The sequence below is a fragment of the Syzygium oleosum genome, unplaced genomic scaffold (assembly GCF_021117445.2).
Source record: "Syzygium oleosum isolate NSW1041296 unplaced genomic scaffold, Sole_v2.1 Sole_v2.03, whole genome shotgun sequence".
Classification (NCBI taxonomy): domain Eukaryota; kingdom Viridiplantae; phylum Streptophyta; class Magnoliopsida; order Myrtales; family Myrtaceae; genus Syzygium; species Syzygium oleosum.
The window spans coordinates 5,017,414-5,038,540 of record NW_026607487.1 but is presented as its reverse complement, the minus strand read 5'-3'; the positions used below and the strand labels follow the sequence as shown (position 1 = coordinate 5,038,540).

Below are 21,127 nucleotides of genomic sequence, written 5' to 3'. Positions count from 1 at the left end.
ACTAATATGACACACTTTGGCTCTCTTAGTAATATGTAGAAAAGTTAGGGCGCGAGGTGTTGGTAAGCCGAGGGAGGGGCGGATGCCACCCCTCCACCACGAGCGAATGCTGGAGACTCTTACCAAAGGCCGAGCGACCACCAAATGATGGATTCCGGAGGCAAGTATCAATGAACCATCGCCACCATTGTGTGGTGGTCCAAATGGTGGTTGGAATCGGCCCTCATACTGGGAGCTCGAGTCGAGTTTGGACGAGATTGCTGCAGCAACTTTACAACAGTTTATGTGAAAATTGCTCCACCTAACTTCAAGGCGGTTTAGTTTTTTTAGAACGTGTCCTGCCAAATACATGTGCCGCAACTACAACATGGTTACACCATAATTACCATTACACCAAACAATCTCAAATACTAATAACACTAGTTCATTACATGCTAACATGGCGATGAAATCATTAACTTGTTATACTAATAGGAAAACAAAAAAAAAAGGACGACACGTTTGGATGTTTCCTTATTTCTCTCGTATCATCGCACGCGTTGAACATGCAAAGATCGGCATTAACACAAGCTAAAAGGAAAGAAAAACGCATTCCATTATATTGCTAGACAACATTACGGTTTTGCTTGCAGCACAATTGCAATGCGTGCCTATCATGCTGGTATTTGGGGGTAACATCGACCGTTTGATTTTAAAATTTTCGATTTTTTTGTTAATATCTTATTTTCAGGTTTTGTAAAAAAAAATTTAACATTTTCATCGACTCAAATCAGTGTGAAGAATTCCGTAATTTTTTTCGAATGAAATAAGAAAATTCACATGGGTTAATTAATTTGGAGGTTAATATCACGAAAAATTTCAAATCGGTATACCCGCGACATGTTTGTCATCTATTAAATTTGATTAATGCCACGAAAAATCGCAAACTGATAAATCCGTGACATGCAGCGGGGAAAAATCTTAAATCGGTATATTTGTCAACTGTCACGTGTCTTCCAATTCAACAATTTGACTATAATATTTAATGAAAATTAATAAATAGTAAATTTATCATAAATATAACAGTTTTATGAGTTTTGTAGTATTAATCCTTAATTTTGGGATACCGTGATCAGTTTTTGGAGGAAAGGGACGTGAAATTGATGCTCCGCGGGACACGTGGCCGATTTTGATTCGGCCCCCTCCGCTTTTCCTTTTTCCCACGCACTCCCGAAAAAAATAAGGAGTGAAACCACGTGGAGCCCCGCCATTGGCAGAGCGGGCGCGACGGGAACGCGTGGAGGAACAGGGGCACCGTCGCCCAGTCCCCGTTTCGTAATTTCCCCCGAAGTCCAGAGCCCCCCCCCCCCCCCCCCCCCCGTTCCGTTCGCTCGAGGCCCCGTCGCCGCCCGTGCGTGTACACGCGCAAGCCAATAAGCAGCCCCGCTAAGTTTTCCCTCCCTCCCCTCCGCCTCGTCTCCCCTTGACTTCTCCAAAGTACCCCCCACGCACGCGCACGCGCACAGAAGAGAGAGAAACAAGAGAGAGAAAGAGCGATGGCGAAGCTGGAGAAGACGGAGATGGAGACGTTGGAGACCTGCGCGTGAGAGCGATTCTAGAGAGAGAGAGAGAGAGAGAAGGAAGGCGATCGAGGGAGAAGCGAGAGCGATTCTAGAGAGAGAGAGAGTTTGTTTCGTGTGAGTAGATGAAGCACATTTTCAAGAAGCTCCACATCGGGCACAACCACGACCCGAACCGATCCAACGACCCCCCAACCCCCGCCGCCGGGGCGCCGCCGCCGCCCCCGCCGCGGCGGCCGCGCAGCAGTCGCCGACGCGCCCCCCGCCTCCTCCGATCAGCGGCCCCCGCCGGGAACGCCCCGCCCAGCCCCTCCGCCTCGCCGGGCCGGCCCCCGGCGGCGGCGGCGGGGGGCGATCGGTCCGGGGACTACATCGCGTCGGAGGAGGAGTTCCAGGTGCAGCTGGCGCTCGCGATCAGCGTGTCCAACTCGGAGTTCCGCGGGGAGGACCCGGAGGGCGACCAGATCCGCGCCGCCACCTGGTTGAGCCTGGGCGGGGATCGGAGGGGCGACGCGGCGAGGAAGCAGGACGAGGTCTCGGCGGAGGCGCAGTCCAGGCAGTACTGGGTGAGTTTGGTGGTGTGATTGTTGCTGCTTGGTTGGTGAATTCTAGTGGATGAGCTTGAATTTTTGGGGGGGTTTTACTAGGGCTTTTATGATTCTTTTGTTTGATGTGCTCGGATTTTGTAACTTTTTGTGTTTGGGATTTTATTGATTGCTCACTGATATGGATAAGATGATACCGATGCTTATATGGATCGATACTTGGTGGGAGTCTTCTTTCCATTTCTGGATTGGGCAAGACTTAGGTTTTGTTGAACCCTTCATTCTGCTTTTGGCCCTGGCATTCATCTAGCAGCTGTGCTCGGTCTTGCTAGAGGGGCGTGCATACGCATGAAATCTAACTCGCAATTGATGAGGGGAATCAGAAAGAGCTAACTGTTTCCTCTTCATCTGACTCTGTTTTTCTCAGGTTTCTGAATATGTTTGAATGGTGTATCTACTAAGTGTGTTACATGTGCTGAATTGCCGGTAGCCTGTATGTGTACAAGCTATGGGGTTACTGCTTTCGATTGGTTTCCTTGTGCCGGTGATTTTGAATTGTATTATCCACGGGATTCAACTGGAAGACTCGGAATGATTTTAGTATAATGATTTTGTATGACCTTGACAAAGCATACTAGCTGTGAGGACTAGTGTTTCTTCCTTGGATATGTTCCTTCAGCATGTTCGAGGTTAATAAATGTTTCCATATCTACGATGGTTCTGGTATCTTTACTCTTTTGGCTAGATGAATCCATCTCAGCAGCTTGTAAGATCCCCCTAATTGACAATTGGATAGTTTCCTGTTATTATTTTCAGTCGTGTGATTTTCCATTTGTCAATCTTGGAAGCCATAAGACATCTATCAATCCTTTAAGAACACAACTGGCACAAGAAAAGCATTTCAACTTTCTCATGGCGCTCTTCTGGATTTGTTTACACAATGCTTATTTATGGTTTGCTGGTGATTAGACTGATTTTCATAGACTACTCATTACATATCTGGAGACTGCAGTATATGTTCTATATTGCATTTAAGCAGTGTAAGAAGTGCATATTTGGTTTCTGTACATGGTTTATGATGACGCGTTACTGTTCGGTACACCCCCTTGCAAGAGGTGATTTGGTTTATTACTATTTACTTCCTTGGCGTGTCTGACCCTAATGGGTGTGCTCCTTAGGGTTGGGTGCACGCTTGAAATTCTGGAATATGACTTATTGTGCTTAGCTCTCGCTAAAAGTTGTGAATGATCTAACCCACCGCATAGTATCCATAGATCTTATAATGCAAAATAAGTTTAGTAGAAACGTATGGTCCCCATTTATTATAGAATAGAACATTGTACATGCTTTTTAGCCTTATCGAGCCTGTGGAATTGTAGAAAATTTGGTCAAGTATCCCTATCTCTTTATTTGAGTTGTAACATATGTTGCACTGCACTTTCTTTGTAATTTCCAAAAAGAGAGGTAGGATAATTATATCCCAATATCAATCAAGGGTGATCCCAGACATTTGCTTCGAAACACGTGGCAACTGTAATTAGTGAATTAAGTGAGTCTACTAGTTGCGTACCTCTTCTTTGACAAATGGTGTATCCTGTCCTAATTCTTGTATGAAAAATTGTAACGTCACATAACCTAGGTAACTACAGGTACATCATCATCAAACGTCTTAATATGATCCATGCTTAGTCTTAATCTGCAGCCATCACTTGTATGGCGGGCTTCTTTGTTTCTTCCATTTTGGTGTGACCAAATACTCTTTTATGCAGGAATATAATGTGATTGATTATGAGGAGAAAGTGGTGGATGGATTTTATGATGTCTATAGCATCTCCACTGACTCAAGACTTCAAGGGAAAATGCCATCTCTTACTGATCTTGAGACTAACCCTGGGAGTTCTGGCTTTGAAGCTATAATAGTTAATCGCAGAATTGATCATGCTCTTGAAGAGTTGATGCAAATCGCTCACTGTATAGGATTGGACTGTCCTGCTACTGAGGTTACTATTTTGGTTCAAGGGCTTGCTGAACTGGTAACAGGACATATGGGTGGCTCAGTGAAGGATGCTAACATTATGTGGGCCAGGTGGATGGAGAGAAGCACAGAGTTGAGGACATCTCTTCAGACAAGTGTGTTGCCAATTGGGTCCATAAATGTTGGCCTTTCAAGACATCGTGCTTTGCTTTTCAAGGTTAGCTCTTTGCCACATCTAAGTTGTGCTTTTAGCAGTCTGTGCTTGTCGATTTCTACTGATAGTGGAGCTTGAGTCAATTGGTTGATGTCATATATGAAGTTTAATTTTTGTGGTCTTCTTTAGTCATGGCACACAAAGATATAATACCTTGAAAGTGTTGTGGATGATTGATGATCTACTATCACCAATAATGGAAAATTTTCAGTTTCTGAAGTGATAAATTTTATCATGTGAAGGTGTTAGCAGACAGTTTAAATTTGGCTTGCCGACTGGTGAAAGGTAGCCATTACACTGGCGTGGAGGATGATGCTGTAAACTTGATAAAGTTGGACGATGAAAGGTGCTGGCTGGCTCTTCTTTTCTGTTATTATGTAAATATATAATACTTACTGTGGTGCTTCCTAGATTCTTTTTTTGTCGATAATTGTGGTATCTATTTCCTTGTGATGGACTTGAAAGGGGCATATTCCTGTGTGAATGAATTTTAATGTCCATGGTCACTAAGATATTGAGCCTCCCCAAGGATATGGTGATTTAATTTGCAAATGTCGTAATGAACTTGGATTTCTTTAGATTCTGGAATTACTTTAAACCATAGTTTAGGTTTATACTTGTACTTATCTTAGTAGTAAATGACTTAGTTGCTGAGAGAGAATGTGTCATTTTTCCTGGCATCAAGAGGATACCTACATATTATGGATAAGCACCAGTTATGGATATCTGAGACGACTTCGTCTGTGCTACCCTTTATCCTGCGAGCGAGATATATAGCGGGTGCTCCTTTTGCCTATTACCGTTACTTTTGAATTTAGCAGAAATACTTCTGTCTGTGCATATAATTTGCATTTCTTCCAATAGAAGCTCCTCAATGTATATTATTGCTTAATTTCTCTTTTGTAGCTTCTTGTGATTGGATTTGTTGGAGAAATGAGAGCATTTCTTATTTCACTGTTTTTAGGTTGGTAGACCTATATTTAGTACAACCGAATTAATATTTTTGTGTCCCTTTATTAGAAAGGCTGCAATTTAATGTGACCTGGTTGCAGTACTGTACTTATTTTATGGGTTTCAGTCCTTGGGAGAATGGAAATGCAAAGGCAATGGAGCTTTCCTGTTCATTTTCCAAATGGGAATTCACGACCATCTCCTGTAGTTGAGGAAAAAAAAACTGACACCCGGGGGTATCTGCATGTTTTACATGAATCTTAAATTTGTTAAGGTTACTATTTCTTGATCTCGGCTAGTAAATTTAATCATCAAGTTGCAGCACTTATACTTTGATGTATAAACCATTTATCTCTCAGGGCCGTGCCTTCCCTTGTAATATTTAGTCTTGTTATCTTTACATTTTTGTCCTCTCAAGAGCATGAAATGCACAGACCTTGTAATATGTGATATAGCATTTTATAACTGGCGATGGTTTTCATGTTTTCCTACCATAAGGATTTTATATGTGTGTTCTTGATTCAGGGAGTTTCTGGTTGATCTCATGGCTGCACCTGGGACGCTTATACCGGCTGAATTTTTCAGTGTCAAAGATAATAAGCCTTACAATGGACAAATTAGTAAACTGTCATCTTTTCAATATTTTAATGACTTGGGAGTTGTTCAGTCAAGGCCAAAGCCTGTAAGTGGTGAAGGAAGCAGTCAGAGTTCAGTGATGGAAACTGATTCGCATGTAGATAGAAAATCAAACTCTAAAGCGTCAGAATCCTTCACCTCTTTCCCATTTGATAGTCATGATCCTGGTGTTGGTTCTTCCAGAGTATCTGGTGGTACAGCTCAACGGTTGAATGTCAATGCGGTCCCACAGAGCAAAAATAGTTCGGAGGACCCCATAAATCTTTTTGCAGATCTGAATCCCTTTGCAATTAAAGGCTTTGGCAAAGCCCCAATGGGAGGCAACAGCACAGAAATCAAAATCCATGAGATGCCGAGGCAGAAAAATAACCCCGTTCCTGGTCGGCCTCCTGTCCCATTGATGCCAAAAAATCGACATCCTCTCAATGAAGTACCAAGAAAGAAGGATTATGGTTTCAAGGAAGGTCTGTTCCCAAGAAGTAATCGCGAACCTAATCCTTACGATGTGTCATCATCCATTGGCAGCTCTACAACTGATAAAGTCAATCCAGACAGTTTCAAGTTACCTAATAATTTGAATCAGTCAACTCAAGAGAGTAGCGGTGCCAAGTTGTCAAACAATTCAAATCAGTTGACTAAACAGAGCAGTCACTGGAATCCTTTCAGTGATAATAGTCCAATGTTGGGATTTAGCACAGGTCATTTTGATATGATGCCTCATGAAGAGCGCTTGAATGCCCAAGTCAGGGAAGACCCTTTTAGGACTCTGGAGAATTTGCAAGGTGGCGTAGCAGACTCTCAAAGAGGACGTGATAGGCATGAAATTGGTTTTCTTGATCCAAAAAAGTGCACTAATGACAGATTCATGGACACAGACTTCATGTTGAAGGATTCAGAAAGCCCAAGCTCATCAATCGATAGTAATACAAATAAAGTTGATCAAGTGCTTGATGATGTTGATGTTGGTGATGAGATTCAATGGGAACATTTGGTCATTGGTGAAAGAATTGGACTAGGTATTGCTTTGATCGAGTCCCTGATTGGATAGATTCTTTTCATATCCTTATGCAGGTCCATTTATTAGCTAAGAGAGCAAGACTCATGGATACAGATATGTTGATCCTATTGCTGCATTTTTATGTTATTTGTTTAGTGTTATGAGATATGCTTTATTACTATTGTACTGTCTATTATGCTATAGCTAGGTAGTCATGTAACCAGATATAAAGTGCATGTCATCTGAGAAAAAGTTCTCTTTGGCAATTTAAATGTAAGCATAATTGCAGTAGTTATTATAGGATGGACAGCAATATTTTCTTACTGAATTGTGTTTACTGTTTATTATGTCGAAAATTTACCACAATTTTGTGTTCTTCTAAACAGGCTCTTATGGAGAGGTCTATCAAGCTGACTGGAATGGCACGGTCAGTTTCAAATATTATAGAATTCTCACAAATTAAGAGTGGGCATTGCATTAGTGACTTGAAGAGGTTATGGAATGTTCATGTCCATGGGCTCTTTATATATGACTGCTTTTAAGCAAATGATCCTCCTTGAATATGACAATTAGTCTTTGGGTAAAAAGAAATGACACTTAGTCCTACTTTTTTTTTTTTTTTTTACATTTAGTCCTACTTCAGTGTCCTGCTTTTGTGCTAATGTTTTAGATTTATAAACTTAGTAGCTAGAATGGAAAGTGACATCGGATATACTATCAAAATCTGGCATTTCAACCTGAGCTGTAAAAAAAGCACCAGAATTGGTACCTTGACATATGTACATGACTTGTTGGACTGGTGTCAACCATAATAACTAATTCCCCATTGCTCATTCATGGCCTTTTCTTGCTACTCTCTCTTTTGTATTTTGGATAAGCCAAATGGACTTTACCTTTGGCCCCCTTTCTACTCTTTTTTTAGGTATGTTTATCTCTTCAGATGTAATCAAATCCTTACTGTGAAGACTGAAGAAGTTTGTAAAATTAGTCACAATGAATATACTGTTACAAAGTCTTTTTGTAAACTGTTAGTTTGCGACTCAATCGAAACCCATCCATGTGGTAGAAGCACTTTAAACACTGGGTCATTTAGGTTTGTTGTCTTATGTTCATATACTCTCACATATCAAGAAATGGAAGATCACTCTTTTTAACTTATTAACATATTCCAAAGATCTGTATGCACTTAATATCAGTATTTTGCAATTTAGACATTACTTTTGGCAAAATACTCGGCGGTCATATGTTCTTAATAATTTAAATTCTATGACATGCCGTGAAACACAAGTTACAATGCATTTTCACATCTTAACATCTGGCTCGACTTGCTCGTTCTGCAGGAGGTGGCTGTGAAGAAATTTTTGGATCAGGATTTCTCAGGTGCTGCTTTGGATGAGTTCAGACGAGAAGTAAGCTGTAGATAGGTCTTTCATTTGTGCTTTTCATCTTCCGGGTCCTTTTCTTTTTGGACCAAAATCTTCCAGCTTTATTAAGAACTCAAAACTTGTAGAGAATAAAATTTGGAAGAACATTGTAAAGGAAAGAATAGCATAGTTGCTTAATATACATGACGAATTTACAATAATGCTACCTTATCATGCCATGCAGTCTGCATTGTCAGAAATATTGCAGGAGAAAAGGGCCAATTTGCTTTTTCTGTTGCTTTGTCAATTTGCTTTTCTTGGTGCTGTGAATAACGATGAGACATTCAATTAATGTTCTTTACATAAGATCTGAATGGCACACGAGTCTGATAGTTGAAAGATAGTCGAAAGCAACGGAGAGAGAGATTGGATCACACTTATGTGTATCTATATGTATTTTTGGACAGTTAATGAATTAGTGTGTTTAGTAATTGTTTGCAATTTTAGTAAGAATAAAACTGAAGACAAACAAGAAATGCTTTTCCAGTATATCCAGCTACTGTAAGATAAATTCCTATGCACCTTGTTGTTTTGCTTCTGTGCCAAGGTTACAGATAGTGCATAGACAGTGTCTTCAGAATGTCATTCTCTTCATGGGTTCCATGATCTGTCCACATCTATCTAAATGGTTGTGTTCATCAATTAATTTGTTTGTTTAATTTGCTTATTTAGCAAGGAAAGAAATGAGGACTAATCAGAGCATTGAGTCAAGAAATGCTTTTCCAATATATCCAGGAAGAAAACTGACCATGCATCTTGTTCTTCTGTTCCAAGGTGCGGATAATGCGTAGATTGCGTCATCCAAATGTCGTTCTTTTCATGGGTGCTGTGACCCGTCCTCCACATCTGTCAATCATTACCGAGTTTCTTCCAAGGTACACTTTTTTGTACCTTAAAATAGCTTGTAGTACGGGAACGACATCAATTGTTTTTAGGGGGATGCAGCTCATTTATCTGCTGTTAAAAGGGTGTTATTATGTTGATGGCGTGTGACAATCTCATTTTGCTGTCTGATTTTTACTTTTGTTTACTTCTCCAGGGGAAGCTTGTACAGAATTATACATCGTCCTCACAGTCAAATTGATGAGAAACGTAGGATAAAAATGGCCCTTGATGTGGTATGAAATAATTTGTCTCCCTTCTCTTTGGTGTTGGAGATATAGAGATTTCTTTTTCTGAAATCGATATAAGTGCTCATGCAAATTTTACAGGCAAGGGGAATGAATTGCTTGCACACAAGTGTCCCAACAATAGTTCATCGAGATTTGAAATCACCAAATCTTCTTGTTGACAAAAACTGGAATGTCAAAGTATGTAAAACTTCCCGATGTTGCATGACACTTTTATTTTCATTCTTTCACTTCTTTAAATAACGAATCAAGCTATTCTCTTGCCTGCATATCATTTCTCTATCTCCTAGTTGCTACTAATGTCTTGCTTGGCCTTTTTCTATTCCTCTTGAATATTCTGTTCCCTTACTTTGGGAGCACCTCAGATATAATTGTTAACCGACTAATATTTGCTGATTCTGGGACAAGTTTTATTGCTTGTGGACTGACTTTTCATTCTCACTCTTCACTGCCATACATGTACTTACATCAGAACGCTGATGTGGATGATTCTTGATAACTCAACTTGCTGATGTCATGCAATTTCCATCAGAAATGTGCTCTGTGACCTTGATGTAATTGATGATCAAAGTGTTGCAGTAAAATGTTGCTTGCATCCACACTAAATTTTACCATTTTCCAGGTCGGTGATTTTGGGTTGTCACGCTTGAAGCACAATACCTTCTTGTCATCCAAGTCAACTGCTGGAACGGTAAATATGCAAGCTTTCTTGAAAATCATTCTTGAAGAGTTTGCAAGGATGGAGAGAGAGTTATCCAACAATTTTTGAAATAGGAAAAGACATTTGGATAGTTTCTACTAATAGGTTTCATTGTAGTTAATTGGACAATTAGCAACTATAGAGGAAACAAAGAGAAAACACAACCTCAAACATCACTTTTGGTGATTTCGGAAGTAAACTTCTCTAGTACAAATCTTGAACGGTCGGACAAGCAAGTATGTTGCGTTTCAACTTGAGAAAGTAAAAAACAGTTTGCCATAGCTAACCAAACAATCTAAGAGTCCTAGACTTTTTTTTCCAGATTTTTTTTTTTATACTAGGATTGGAAAGAAACTATTCCTGATGTTTCTCAAGATTTTGAGCTGTTCCTAATGTGAAGTTCTTGATTGTGTCTCAGCCTGAGTGGATGGCACCAGAAGTTCTCCGCAATGAACCATCAAATGAAAAGTGAGTTGTGCATTTCTAAGCTAGCTTCAATTATTTTCTCTGGACTAGGCTTCTTAAGCTCCTGTCGCTTGGATTTTGCAACAGTCAAGCCTAAATGACTTCAGTTTTGACATGAGCATGCTCTGATTATATTTTGTAATGACAATATTTGGCCTTCTATTTCTAAATGACTTAGTCTTACGCTGGAAAGCATTCTTCCGGGCCTACTTTTTGTCGATTTTGGGATCTGAATGGACTTGCCCCCCCCCCCCCCCCCAGAAAAAACAATGAAATGTCATGTCATACCTTAACCAAAGCTTCTTGTCGAGTGAATGTGTATGTGTTGATTGTGTGTTGATACTCAAAGACTAGGATATAGAAATTTGGGAAGATGGGACTTTATTTGATCAGAGACTCTGCTTGGGTGTGACCGTCAGGGAAAAACAATTTTGTGAGAGAACTATGTTATAGATTTTATTTGCTCTCTGTATGTGCTGATATTGTCATTGGTGCTAAAGATGGTATAGTTAACCATGGTGCTTCATAGTCATAAACTTAAGCTGTGGGAGCAGCAAATATTTATTCAATGACTCGTGGGTTGTGCAGATGCGACGTCTATAGTTTTGGGGTCATTCTTTGGGAGCTTGCCACATTGAGATTGCCTTGGACTGGGATGAACCCAATGCAGGTTGTAGGTGCTGTAGGTTTTCAAAATCGCCGCCTCGAGATCCCCAAAGAAGTTGATCCATTGGTTGGAAAGATCATTTGGGAATGTTGGCAGACGTAAGAAAAATTCGAGCACAGATAACATGAGCACGCAAAGGTTATTCTGTTGAACTATTCTCTCATCATTTTTGCTCATGTCATCTTACAGGGAGCCAAACTTGCGGCCCTCTTTTGCAGAGCTCACTGTAGCTCTCAAGTCGTTGCAGCGGCTTGTGAATCCTTCTCACTTGGACCAACCAAATGGACATCTGGCGCGGGACCAGCCAAACTCTTCTCTTCCCCTGGAGATTCAAGTAAATTCAACACCTTGAAACATCGTCCCAGAGGGAATAAGAAGTTCATGGCATCACTTCATTGGTATGATGGCATTAATCAATTCATGATAAATGTATACTAGAGGAAGAAAGAAGGGAAGCATTTTAGGAGAAAGGGTTCACGCTGTACAGTAATCTTTCCGCTCCTGCAGAGTGACTGCGGGGGGGCGTTTTGTACAGTTCTGCATCCACAGTTTTCCTTTGGAGTGGGGGGACTGAGGATGGGGATGTGGTGTACAAGTGTATATACCTCTTTCAAGACAAAGGGGAATCTGTTACTATGAAGTACATGTCTCTTGCAATATAAGTTTCTGGTCGAGGTTTGGATGTAACTGAGGAATAATTTGCTCGGCATGAGTTTGTATAAAGTGGTTTGCCCGATTTTCTCTCCTTCCGCCATCAGATGAGTGCTGCTTGCATATCTGCTTTTTATTCGTGGAGTATTGAGGAGATTTAAGAACCATCAGTTTAGTCCATTGAGAATTATAATCATAATGATTCACTATTTTAACCCTAAACAGGAGAGAAATGATGAACGTCAACGAATTGACGTGGCTCAGCTCAATCGAGAATATCAGTATTCATGTGGGTCTTCAGCCTTACTTCCGTTTGTCCAACAGTTAGCATGCATTCTTTTTTTGTCGTAGTCTTTTGTACCTGTCCCGAGCAATGGTATACGAATATCATCTCTAAGTGCACTCCAACGTATATCTCGGTCATTAGACAATGGCTTTTCTCTGCCTAATCTTAGATGACAAATCTCTTCTCAAGCTCAGCTCGACTGAGATTATAATGAATTCCTTCGAACTCTATCGAGATTATAAGGAAATTCATTGCGTGTTCGTCTGTTTAACTGGTTTCTTATTAGTTCAATACCTCGCAGGGTAGCAACGATGATGGATGTAGGCAAACAGAACGACCTTCCAACTAGTACAGATGAAAATGCCAGTTTGCACATTCTTCATCTATCAAGTACTGTAGCTTTGATTCGTTCCTAAAGCTTACAAATATGGACACTCCAGGAACTTGCCAAGACATAATTTAAGGTTGACAATAGGCATTTCCATTGCATCGCACGTGCGGCTATTGGAGTTATTCATTTCCTTGATCATCTTCTCTGCACGATTTCGTTTTTAAGCAGTCTAGGAGTTCTGAAGAAGAAACATTATTGTAACTCTTTACCAACCTCTACAGTGCTGCATATATAGTGCAGTATTTCTCGTCTCTAATCTCTACTTTCTGCACTCTTTAACCAGGAAAAGCCAGAGTCCTTCCATGAAATCCTCCAAAACTCTTCCACATGCCTGTGTCTTGAGCTCCATACAAATCAGGGCCTCCTTTTGTATCCTGAATTGGTTATTACTCGAAAGACAAATCCCACAATTCCCTTTAGATCTGTCGTTCCATCGAAATCTTTATCAATGACATTATCTAGTACATGTACATGAACAAAAAGCTTTTGTTTCGACCAATGACCTGAGTGCTTTGAATTGAACAGATAGGCCATTCTCTCCAGCCATAAGCAAGCAAGAATGTAATTAGTAGGGTATCTGCAGCTTTGAATTTTCACCCAATTAAAAGAGTAACTTTGTCCAGAAGCCCAAAAATGGGAATGCAGCAATAAGAAGCCGCACCAGCAACGGCGTTTCCCTTACCCTTCCTATCCTGCTAAACTTTCCTTTTCTCGACTGCTTCGACGGCGCATATGTCTTTCGACTCCTTTCACTTTTAGGAACCTCCCGTGTCCCCGCTTTCCCGTCGAGTTCATCCCATCCACCGAATCTCGGCCTACTTCCGCTGCCTGCCTTGCTATATGAACCATCTGTTGTCACCCAAGACTGATAAGCATTCCTCCCACTGGCGGAACCATTTTCTTGTTTCCCTCCGCTTTTTCGGCCTTCACTTCTGGGATTCACAAATGGTTTTTTCTTGGTTTTAGCCCGGGTACGAGGTTTCCAGCTATCTCTTTCGCTCGTCCCTCCCCAAGCTTTCTCGGATGCCAGGGAAAGCAATGTCTGTCCCAATGGAACTGCTAAGGCCATTATGAACGCATTTGGACCGGTGCCTAGGAGCAATGATATGGCAATGGCCGGAAACATCCACCCAAAAGCTCGCAAAACCTGCATTCAGTGACAATTTAGTTCCAACCGCAAACTACCCAAAGAATTTGACAAAGTACACATGAGAACCGATGAAACGCACATATGAAGATTTGGAAAAACAGAACAAGTGCTATATTCCAGCTCAAAGCAGTGCATTGTGAGAATCATTCAAAGTTTGCTTGGATCCTTCATCAAGGACTCATAGACCCAACTGTAACTAACATTAACCATCACTATGATCCTGAGCTGACATTCCCTAGGTCGCCATTGAACAAGCAGAGGCCTAGTTATACTCTGAAAGGACTGCTTCACGTCGAGTTATTTCATTACAAAAATTCACGAAAAACCAAAAAAAAAAAAAACAACTCTAAAGTTTTCATCCAGTTCAATTGAGAGACACAGAGATTGCAACAAAGAAAACAAGAAAGTGACGATCCACAGGCGATTCGCGAGTGATCGTCGTACTTGATTCGCCAACCCTACTCTGCTGAGAAGGAAGCCGAAGGTCCAGAGCTTTTGATTCCTCCTCCACATTATCTTCTTTGAATACATAACAACACAACTTCTTCTTACCCTAAGAAGTTTCAGTCAAAACTCCACCTAGTAAGAAGACGAACACAGCCTCGCGTCCGACGATGTTTCATCGAAGAGCACGAATGAACACGAAAGCAAAAACCATCTCTCCCACAATCTCAAAATCAGTTCTTTCCAAAAAGCTCATCAAATCAACAAGAAGACCACAAGAGCGAAAGGGAATGCAATCCAGCACTCATCAACGCGATCAACCAATGAGCCACTCGTTGCAATCACCATGCGGCAATGGCCACGACGCAATTACCTTGAAGCCCCAAAACTCCTCGTCCCCCTCGAACTCCAAGTCCTCGCCTTCACCGTCGAGCCCGGACCACCAAACCCTCTGCTTCCTCGCGCCGTCGAACCCGAACCGCCCGCCGCCGCCGTCGTCGTAAACGTCGTCGACCTCGCTGTCGAGGCCGAACGCGGAGCCACCGCCGGGGACGGGCTCGGCATTGGAGTCCCATCGGGGGAGAGCATCGGGCGGAGGAGGGGGCCTGGCAGAGCGGCGCCGCGAGAAGCGGAGGAGGTTGGTGGAGTCGGAGCGCGACGGCGAAGAAGAAGAAGAAGCGAGGAAGAGAGCGGCGTTGCCGGGGGTGCCGGCGGCGGCGGCGGCGGGGGAAAGTGGATGGAGAAGATGGCTTCTCATTTGTTCAGTGTGGCTGTGCAGCAGCATGCTCCAGGTTGCAATTTGGATAATATTCTTCTTTATTTTTCTTTATTTTTGGGTTTAGATTTCGGCCATTTCTTGAAAAAAAAATTAGCTGTTTTGCTAGAAGGATAATGATATAAACGGTTCCTAAACTCTGACCTCATATGCAATGTGATTTTTGAATTTTTAATTTGTTCAATATAATTCATGAATTCTAATTTAATATTCAATGTGGTTCCTGAATTTTTAAATTATTTAATGTAATCCTTATATTTTTTTATATATATTCAACGTAATCTCTGAATCATATGAATATATTTAATGTAGTCCCTGAATGTGATTGCCAATGAAAAAGTTAGTTAAAACTAGATGTGACAAAATAGATCATTTATCCATATATTTAAGGGATTTGATGATAAATGGGTTGTCTAAATCTAAAATATAGATTAGAATTAAAGGAGATCGGTTCCCGTTCCAGTCCAGTCCCATCCAGGAATCGGAAACCAGACCGAGAGAAATGCTTTCTCAATATTTAGTTTAATAAATCACTACGGTCATGTTAGCAAAAAGCGTCAATTTAACATGTAAGAGGAATTTGCGGTAGCTACTCTTTTTCTCACATCAAGACCTTCCAATTTTGTTCCACTACAAACTTACTGATTACAGAAAATCTGTAAAGGGCCGAGTCGAGTGAGAGCCGAGAGCCGAACGCCTTCCACGTTGAGCAAGGCGTGAGGCGAGGCCGAGAACGGGAAAGACGTCGATGTCAAGTGAGGCATGAGGTGTCGAGGCAAGGCCGCGTCGCCACGAGAGGGAAAGGTGTCGTCAAGCAAGCGAGGGGTTAGGCGAGAGGGAAAGGCGAGACTCGAGAGGGAAGGAAACTGGAAGTGGGGAAAGGGAATTAGGAAAGGAATTAGATTAGGATTTCTTTTCTTCAGATTTAAAATAAAATAAAATATACATAGTCGGTTCGATCCGGTCCAGTTCCCACTTTGGAACTAAGAACCGGATCGACCGGTCACCGGTTCGAAAATTAGGAACCTGGGACCGGAGCTCCTAGAACCGCCCAAGCGTGCCTGATCCGGCCAGTCCGATATACTCACCCCTGGTTAGAATGAGTCGAGGAAAGCCCAATAATTGTTGGATTTTAGTCGGTTTGGAATTGGCACGAATTCGTTTTCTCGTTCGGGTACACTCATTGGAAGATTTATGTTCTGTCGAATCCGATGTTTTGTTCCTGCGCACCGTCTACTACGGATCTTTTACTGCAAATTTCCCACTTTACTTCTCTACCTTTGCGACGTATCAAGAAGGCTGTTTCAAAGGAGAAGTAGCTTATTCGCCAAGACAACAGATTAATCATCATCTCTTGCGTATGCTTCGACATTGTTGTTATGCAGTTGCATGTCCATATGCTTTAGAAGAGAAATGATCGTCCCTTTCAAGGCGTTAATTCATTTAATATCATGCACTTTGCATCTTGCATTGTACTCAATCTTTCAGATTACTAGTGCACCGAGAGTGCTGTGTACATCATACAGAGTCGTGATCAATTAACTTTCGTTTAAAGTGATCGAGCCTCAGAAAGATCATAGTTCAAGCAGAGGGTAGTTAGAGGAATCGCCCCCGATACACTCCCAACCAGCTAGCCGGATCCTGGATGATGGCAGCGCAAATGGTGCACGTGTACCATCACATACTCAGAAAGGCCGGTCAATATGCTGAACGGATCGCATCTCTGGTAGTTCAGTTCTTCAGGAACCGTCGTCCAGCCAACACGCACGATCTTAGTAGCAACCACCTGCAGTTCATCGACGTCTTCCCAGCTGACTTAGCACTCTTCTTCATTCGGCAAAGGGAGATTTATGGCGATTGACAAGATCTGTGTACATCGATAACCCGAGCGTCTCTCGCCTCTGGCCAGAGGTTGATGTGAGGTTAAAGAGTTTGACTGGGTTGGAGGAATTCGTTTGGGACAAAGATGCCACCGGAAAACCAATTTATGTCACCAATGACTGGTTGTATCAAAAGGGATCACTTGATAACATATTCTGAGAGCCGATTTCATCCTTCTGTGCCTCCTTCCTGTGGTTCTCGTGAAAGAAAGCGCAAAAGTAATGTGGTCTAGGCGTGATGCCCCCTTCAAGATGGTGCCACATGAAGGCTCGCCTTCTCGGGTGAATCAACAACTAGGGTGGGTTCTACATCTGAAGAACGTGATACCGACTTCAAGGCTTGACACGAAAAGGAATGGGCGCGGTGCTGCTTTTGCCTGCAGATACTGGAGATGGAGCAGCTCGGAGCGTGGCCGTTGGACTTTGTGGAGTTCGAGAAGATCAAAGTTCCCGATGACAAGGCTTAATATCATACTTTGTTCTTAAGTCAGTATCTATATGTAGAAGTAACTTAGTGTGATAGAATCCATTTCTATGCAAATAAACTCATCTGATCCTGATCAGCTAGTGCAACAGGCAGGATATCGGCCCTGTGATCATACTTAAAAAAAACTCAGATTGCCCTAATCATTTCAGTTGGTAGTGATTTGATTAGATAAATTTGTTCCGGTTGGGGCTAGTGGGAAATCTTTGCAAGCGAGGTATAGAATGTACCATGGAGGACTATTTATGGATTTCTTTTGAATGGCTTCCATCTGGAGCACCTGCAATATGCTTGCAGGATCTGATTTATCTGCAAACAAGGAGGGAACTTACTAATTAGCTTCTTTCTATTAAGACTAAGTTAAAATGGGAAAAGTAGGACGCTACTGCCATATAGAGAAAATATGACTTCTGCCGGTGGGAACTTACTCTGGTTTCTTCTTATCCTGGGAGGAGACCTGGAACAGGTAAGAGTCTTGGGACTCTGTAAGTTCTGTGAGTCGTTGAGCCTTGAAGTTGACATCACGGCCTCACTCCTCACCTGCACCATCTCCACTATAAGTACTACAACGACGATGCGCCATTTTGGGACCGTGTTGAGCTTAAGCCTCAAAATCAACATCATGTTCTACGGGTGCCCACCACAGCGAGCCTTCTTTTGGTGACATTCGAAGAGGTACGACGTCCATAGCCACATTACTATTGAGATTTGTTCCTCGAGAGCCACGAGGAGGCACAAAAGGGTGAAATCGTCCCTCAGAATATGCTTCATGTGATTCCTTTTGATATAACCAGTCGTGGTGACATAAATGGGTAGCCTGGCGGCGTCTTTGTCCAAAACAGATTCCTCCGACCCAGTCAAACTCTTAAGCCCACAATAACCTCTGGCCTGAGGTAAGAGATATTCGGGTTATCAATGAACACGATGTTATCAATTGCCATAAATCTCCCTTTGACAAATGAAGAAGGGTGCAGGTCAGCAGGAAAGAAGTCGATGAACTGAGGGAGGTTGCTACAAGGATCGAGCGTGTTGGCTGGAGAGAGGGATGCTTAAGAACTTAACCAACAAGATGGTTCAGTACATCTGATGGACCGACCTTCCTGAGTATGTGTTGGCGCACTTGCTCCATTCGCACCACCATCATCTGGGATCGAGTAGCTGATCAGGAAAATATCAGGACAATTCCTCAATTAAACTCTACATTTCCTGAGTTTGGAGCCAATTGCTTTAAGGAAGTGGCGAAGTAGGTTTCAACGATAGGGATCTTGAGGAAGCATTGACATCTCGGCCCATGACCGCGGCAGGTGACAGCTGACTTCATGCGATTCACAACCTGACTTGGCACACTGAAGACTAAAGCTTCTCTCCTTGAACCAGAACTTCTTGTCATTGGAGACTGGATCGATCTCTGCAATAAGAAGAGGTCCTTGTATCAGAACAACAAACGGATGGCATAGACATCCTCTCTCCCAAAGATCAATTTCTATACAACAGAGTTACCAAACAATAGGATATAAGCATTCAGTCCAGGGAGAATGAAACCTTACTTAGGAGCAACTTTCCTTACCAACAAGCACAAGCCTGAGGCTTCCAGGTCAGTGTCAGGACTCATCGAATTTGGAAGGCATCCAATCACTGCAGTCAGGAGTTTCAGAGTTCAATAACTTTTAGGCAAGTCACAGCCTCAATCTAGGTGGGCTCGGCAGCTTTCTCTGCTTCAACCATTGTCAATGACAATCAGCAGCAGAAGGCGGCAACAGGAGAGGCGTAGGTGATATCAATAGAACCCTAAGTTATGATGGAACATGAATCGGAAGAGCAGCCTGAAATTCACGAAACTGAGAAAAGTAATAAATACAAGAGATACTTGGCTACCCATTCAGGAAATCATAGCCTTTCCCCTGCTAAGCAACACCACCTATAGTTTTGTTTTGGAGAAAAATGCTTCCCGGATGGTAACTTTGTCACTCGTGATGCGTTATATAAGAAGTGGTCGCACGAGAACTGCATTCTGAGGGAAAACTTTAGTCCTTCCATGCCTCCTCACAGTTCTCGTGAAAGAAAACGCAGAAATCACTAGGTTTGGAGTGGTAACACGAGAATCGTCCTCCGGGGGACAACTTTGCTCCTTGCACGGCTCCTCGTAGTTCTCATGAAAGAAACCCCAAAAATCACATGGCCTGGAGTGGTAGCAGTGCATGAGAACCTCATTTAAAGCGAAAATTTCGGGTTTGCTTTTCGCGGTTCTCGTGAAGGGAAATGCAGAAATCATGTGACTCTGGCCGTAACGCCGCTCTGAGTCATACCATTTAAGGAGGCTCACCATTTTGTGCATATTTCAACACAGACTTTTTCATCTGGAGAAATTGACCTTCAAGTCTCAACTCTGATTCAAACAATGGGGTTTCTTGGCCTAGGAGCAACAGAGAAGCCATGTCCTGTTGCAGCTAGAGCCCCCGATACTGAAGATAGAGCATCCTCGAGTGCCGCTATGCAACGAATAGGACCGATTATCGGGACTGTGGACATTGCGGAGTCTGAGGACTCATACCTGTTCCAGGTGTCTCTTCCTGGTGTGAGAAGAGATCAATGTAAGTTCATACGGCCAAAGTCACCATATGCTCTATTTAACAGTTGCGTACTTTGCCAGATTTAACTTGGCATTTAATGGATTCGGGAAGGTATAGCTAAGTTTATTGTCCTGTGTTCTGCAATGCGAAAAAAATGTAGTGTGAAACTTCCATTTTGTAGCAGCTTAGTGGTATATCTCTTGTTTCATGGAAGTGAGCTCATTTTGATCTGCTGGTTCTTGCTTTGATATGAGCCATTAGACCATTTGATCTGCAAGTTTTTGCTTGGATGTCGATGACTATTGCCTAAAAGAAAGGATTTGCAAATTTAGGAACATTGCCATTTGTTAGGTTTCTGCTCTAGTGATGGCAATTAATGTGCACAAGATACAGGATCGCAGCAAGATATCTTTTTTCTTTATTGTACTAGTTCTTTTGTCCTACGAAAATTGATCCAACATGGTATTTATGTTGAAGTACTAATGGATTCTCGAAAACTTGCTTTTGATTGCCGCAGCATTCAGTTGTGAACTTGACATGGATGGCGAGGTTGTGATCTCGGGAATGATTGCGACTGGTGAGAAGATGATCCTCAGGCTGGGGGAAGTGTTTGTGAGGAAGACGGAAAATCCTTATCAGCCCAGGCCCTTCTCTCTCTCCTTTCAGCTGCCTGGCCCAATCAATCCCGTGCAGTCGAACTTGACCTTTCGCAGAGATGCGATTTTCGAGGGAGTCGTGAAGAAGCAGATGAATGATTGATCTGGCAGCTCAGATTATATAGGAAGATGTTGGCTTGATGATAGAAGAAGTACTGTTTGTGTTTTAGGAGCTTGTCGAGGCTCTTCAATTATGCTTTGAAAGATGTAAACTTTCCTAACTGCATATCTGCCGTTTCTGTGTTGTCGTATCCATCATGTTAATGACCGACAATTTGCTCTTTAAGTACTGGATACTCCTCCCGTTGTTTCCTTTACCAAATATGTCGCCTTTCACAGAAAATCGGGTTGTGCAAAGATTTCATCTAGTTGTGATCAGTGGCTAAGTCTTTCTACCATATGACTTTTCTGGTTGCATGGACGGATCTTAACTAAGATTTGGCTCTAACCACTGTTACAGAATAGGGTTTGAGTCAACCTGCTTAGGACTTGGTACGTGCTTAGGGTAACTAGGATTGCCTCATACTATACATAAATATGTCCTGGAGAAGGTTTTGATAATGTAGGTGCCTTAATC

General features: G+C 42.2%; 3 protein-coding genes and 1 long non-coding RNA gene across 4 annotated transcripts; 2 read left to right on the top strand and 2 right to left on the bottom strand.

The window, feature by feature from the left end:
• The first annotated feature begins 1,443 nt into the window (after window positions 1-1,443).
• LOC115680995 (serine/threonine-protein kinase EDR1) lies at window positions 1,444-12,008 on the top strand. Its single transcript, XM_056310315.1, has 13 exons — window positions 1,444-2,125; window positions 3,874-4,296; window positions 4,536-4,639; window positions 5,770-6,896; window positions 7,264-7,304; window positions 8,218-8,286; window positions 9,076-9,176; window positions 9,341-9,419; window positions 9,513-9,611; window positions 10,054-10,122; window positions 10,550-10,599; window positions 11,185-11,361; window positions 11,453-12,008. Exons 1-13 carry the CDS (start codon window positions 1,685-1,687, stop codon window positions 11,613-11,615), a joined length of 2,943 nt encoding a protein of 980 aa, XP_056166290.1. The 5' UTR covers window positions 1,444-1,684; the 3' UTR covers window positions 11,616-12,008.
• A 1,121-nt stretch (window positions 12,009-13,129) lies between these two features.
• LOC115680997 (uncharacterized) lies at window positions 13,130-14,961 on the bottom strand. The gene is made up of 2 exons (XM_030604842.2): window positions 14,559-14,961; window positions 13,130-13,738 (listed from the first exon to the last, which is right to left on the bottom strand). Exons 1-2 carry the CDS (start codon window positions 14,940-14,942, stop codon window positions 13,193-13,195), a joined length of 930 nt encoding a protein of 309 aa, XP_030460702.1. The 5' UTR covers window positions 14,943-14,961; the 3' UTR covers window positions 13,130-13,192.
• Window positions 14,962-16,361: 1,400 nt separating this feature from the next.
• On the bottom strand, window positions 16,362-19,395 carry LOC115681001 (uncharacterized). The gene is made up of 3 exons (XR_004005724.2): window positions 18,892-19,395; window positions 17,753-18,732; window positions 16,362-17,633 (listed from the first exon to the last, which is right to left on the bottom strand). It is a non-coding gene; the product is annotated as an uncharacterized LOC115681001 (long non-coding RNA).
• A 198-nt stretch (window positions 19,396-19,593) lies between these two features.
• LOC115680999 (alpha-crystallin domain-containing protein 22.3-like) lies at window positions 19,594-20,862 on the top strand. Its single transcript, XM_030604844.2, has 2 exons — window positions 19,594-19,915; window positions 20,412-20,862. The coding sequence occupies exons 1-2, from the start codon at window positions 19,723-19,725 to the stop codon at window positions 20,651-20,653; spliced, it is 435 nt and encodes a 144-aa protein (XP_030460704.1). The 5' UTR covers window positions 19,594-19,722; the 3' UTR covers window positions 20,654-20,862.
• The last annotated feature ends 265 nt before the right edge of the window (window positions 20,863-21,127 follow it).

Bases quoted from the DNA above. Each gene is read 5' to 3' on its own strand.
- LOC115680995 (XM_056310315.1), top strand. From the start codon at position 1,685: ATGAAGCACATTTTCAAGAAGCTCCACATCGGGCACAACCACGACCCG. The intron at 9,612-10,053 runs GTATGTAAAACT...ACCATTTTCCAG, and splicing joins ACAAAAACTGGAATGTCAAA to GTCGGTGATTTTGGGTTGTC. The intron at 10,600-11,184 runs GTGAGTTGTGCA...TGGGTTGTGCAG, and splicing joins AATGAACCATCAAATGAAAA to ATGCGACGTCTATAGTTTTG.
- LOC115680997 (XM_030604842.2), bottom strand. From the start codon at position 14,942: ATGAGAAGCCATCTTCTCCATCCACTTTCCCCCGCCGCCGCCGCCGCC. The intron at 13,739-14,558 runs GTAATTGCGTCG...CACTGAATGCAG, and splicing joins AGGAGTTTTGGGGCTTCAAG to GTTTTGCGAGCTTTTGGGTG.
- LOC115680999 (XM_030604844.2), top strand. From the start codon at position 19,723: ATGGGGTTTCTTGGCCTAGGAGCAACAGAGAAGCCATGTCCTGTTGCA. The intron at 19,916-20,411 runs GTAAGTTCATAC...TGATTGCCGCAG, and splicing joins TGGTGTGAGAAGAGATCAAT to CATTCAGTTGTGAACTTGAC.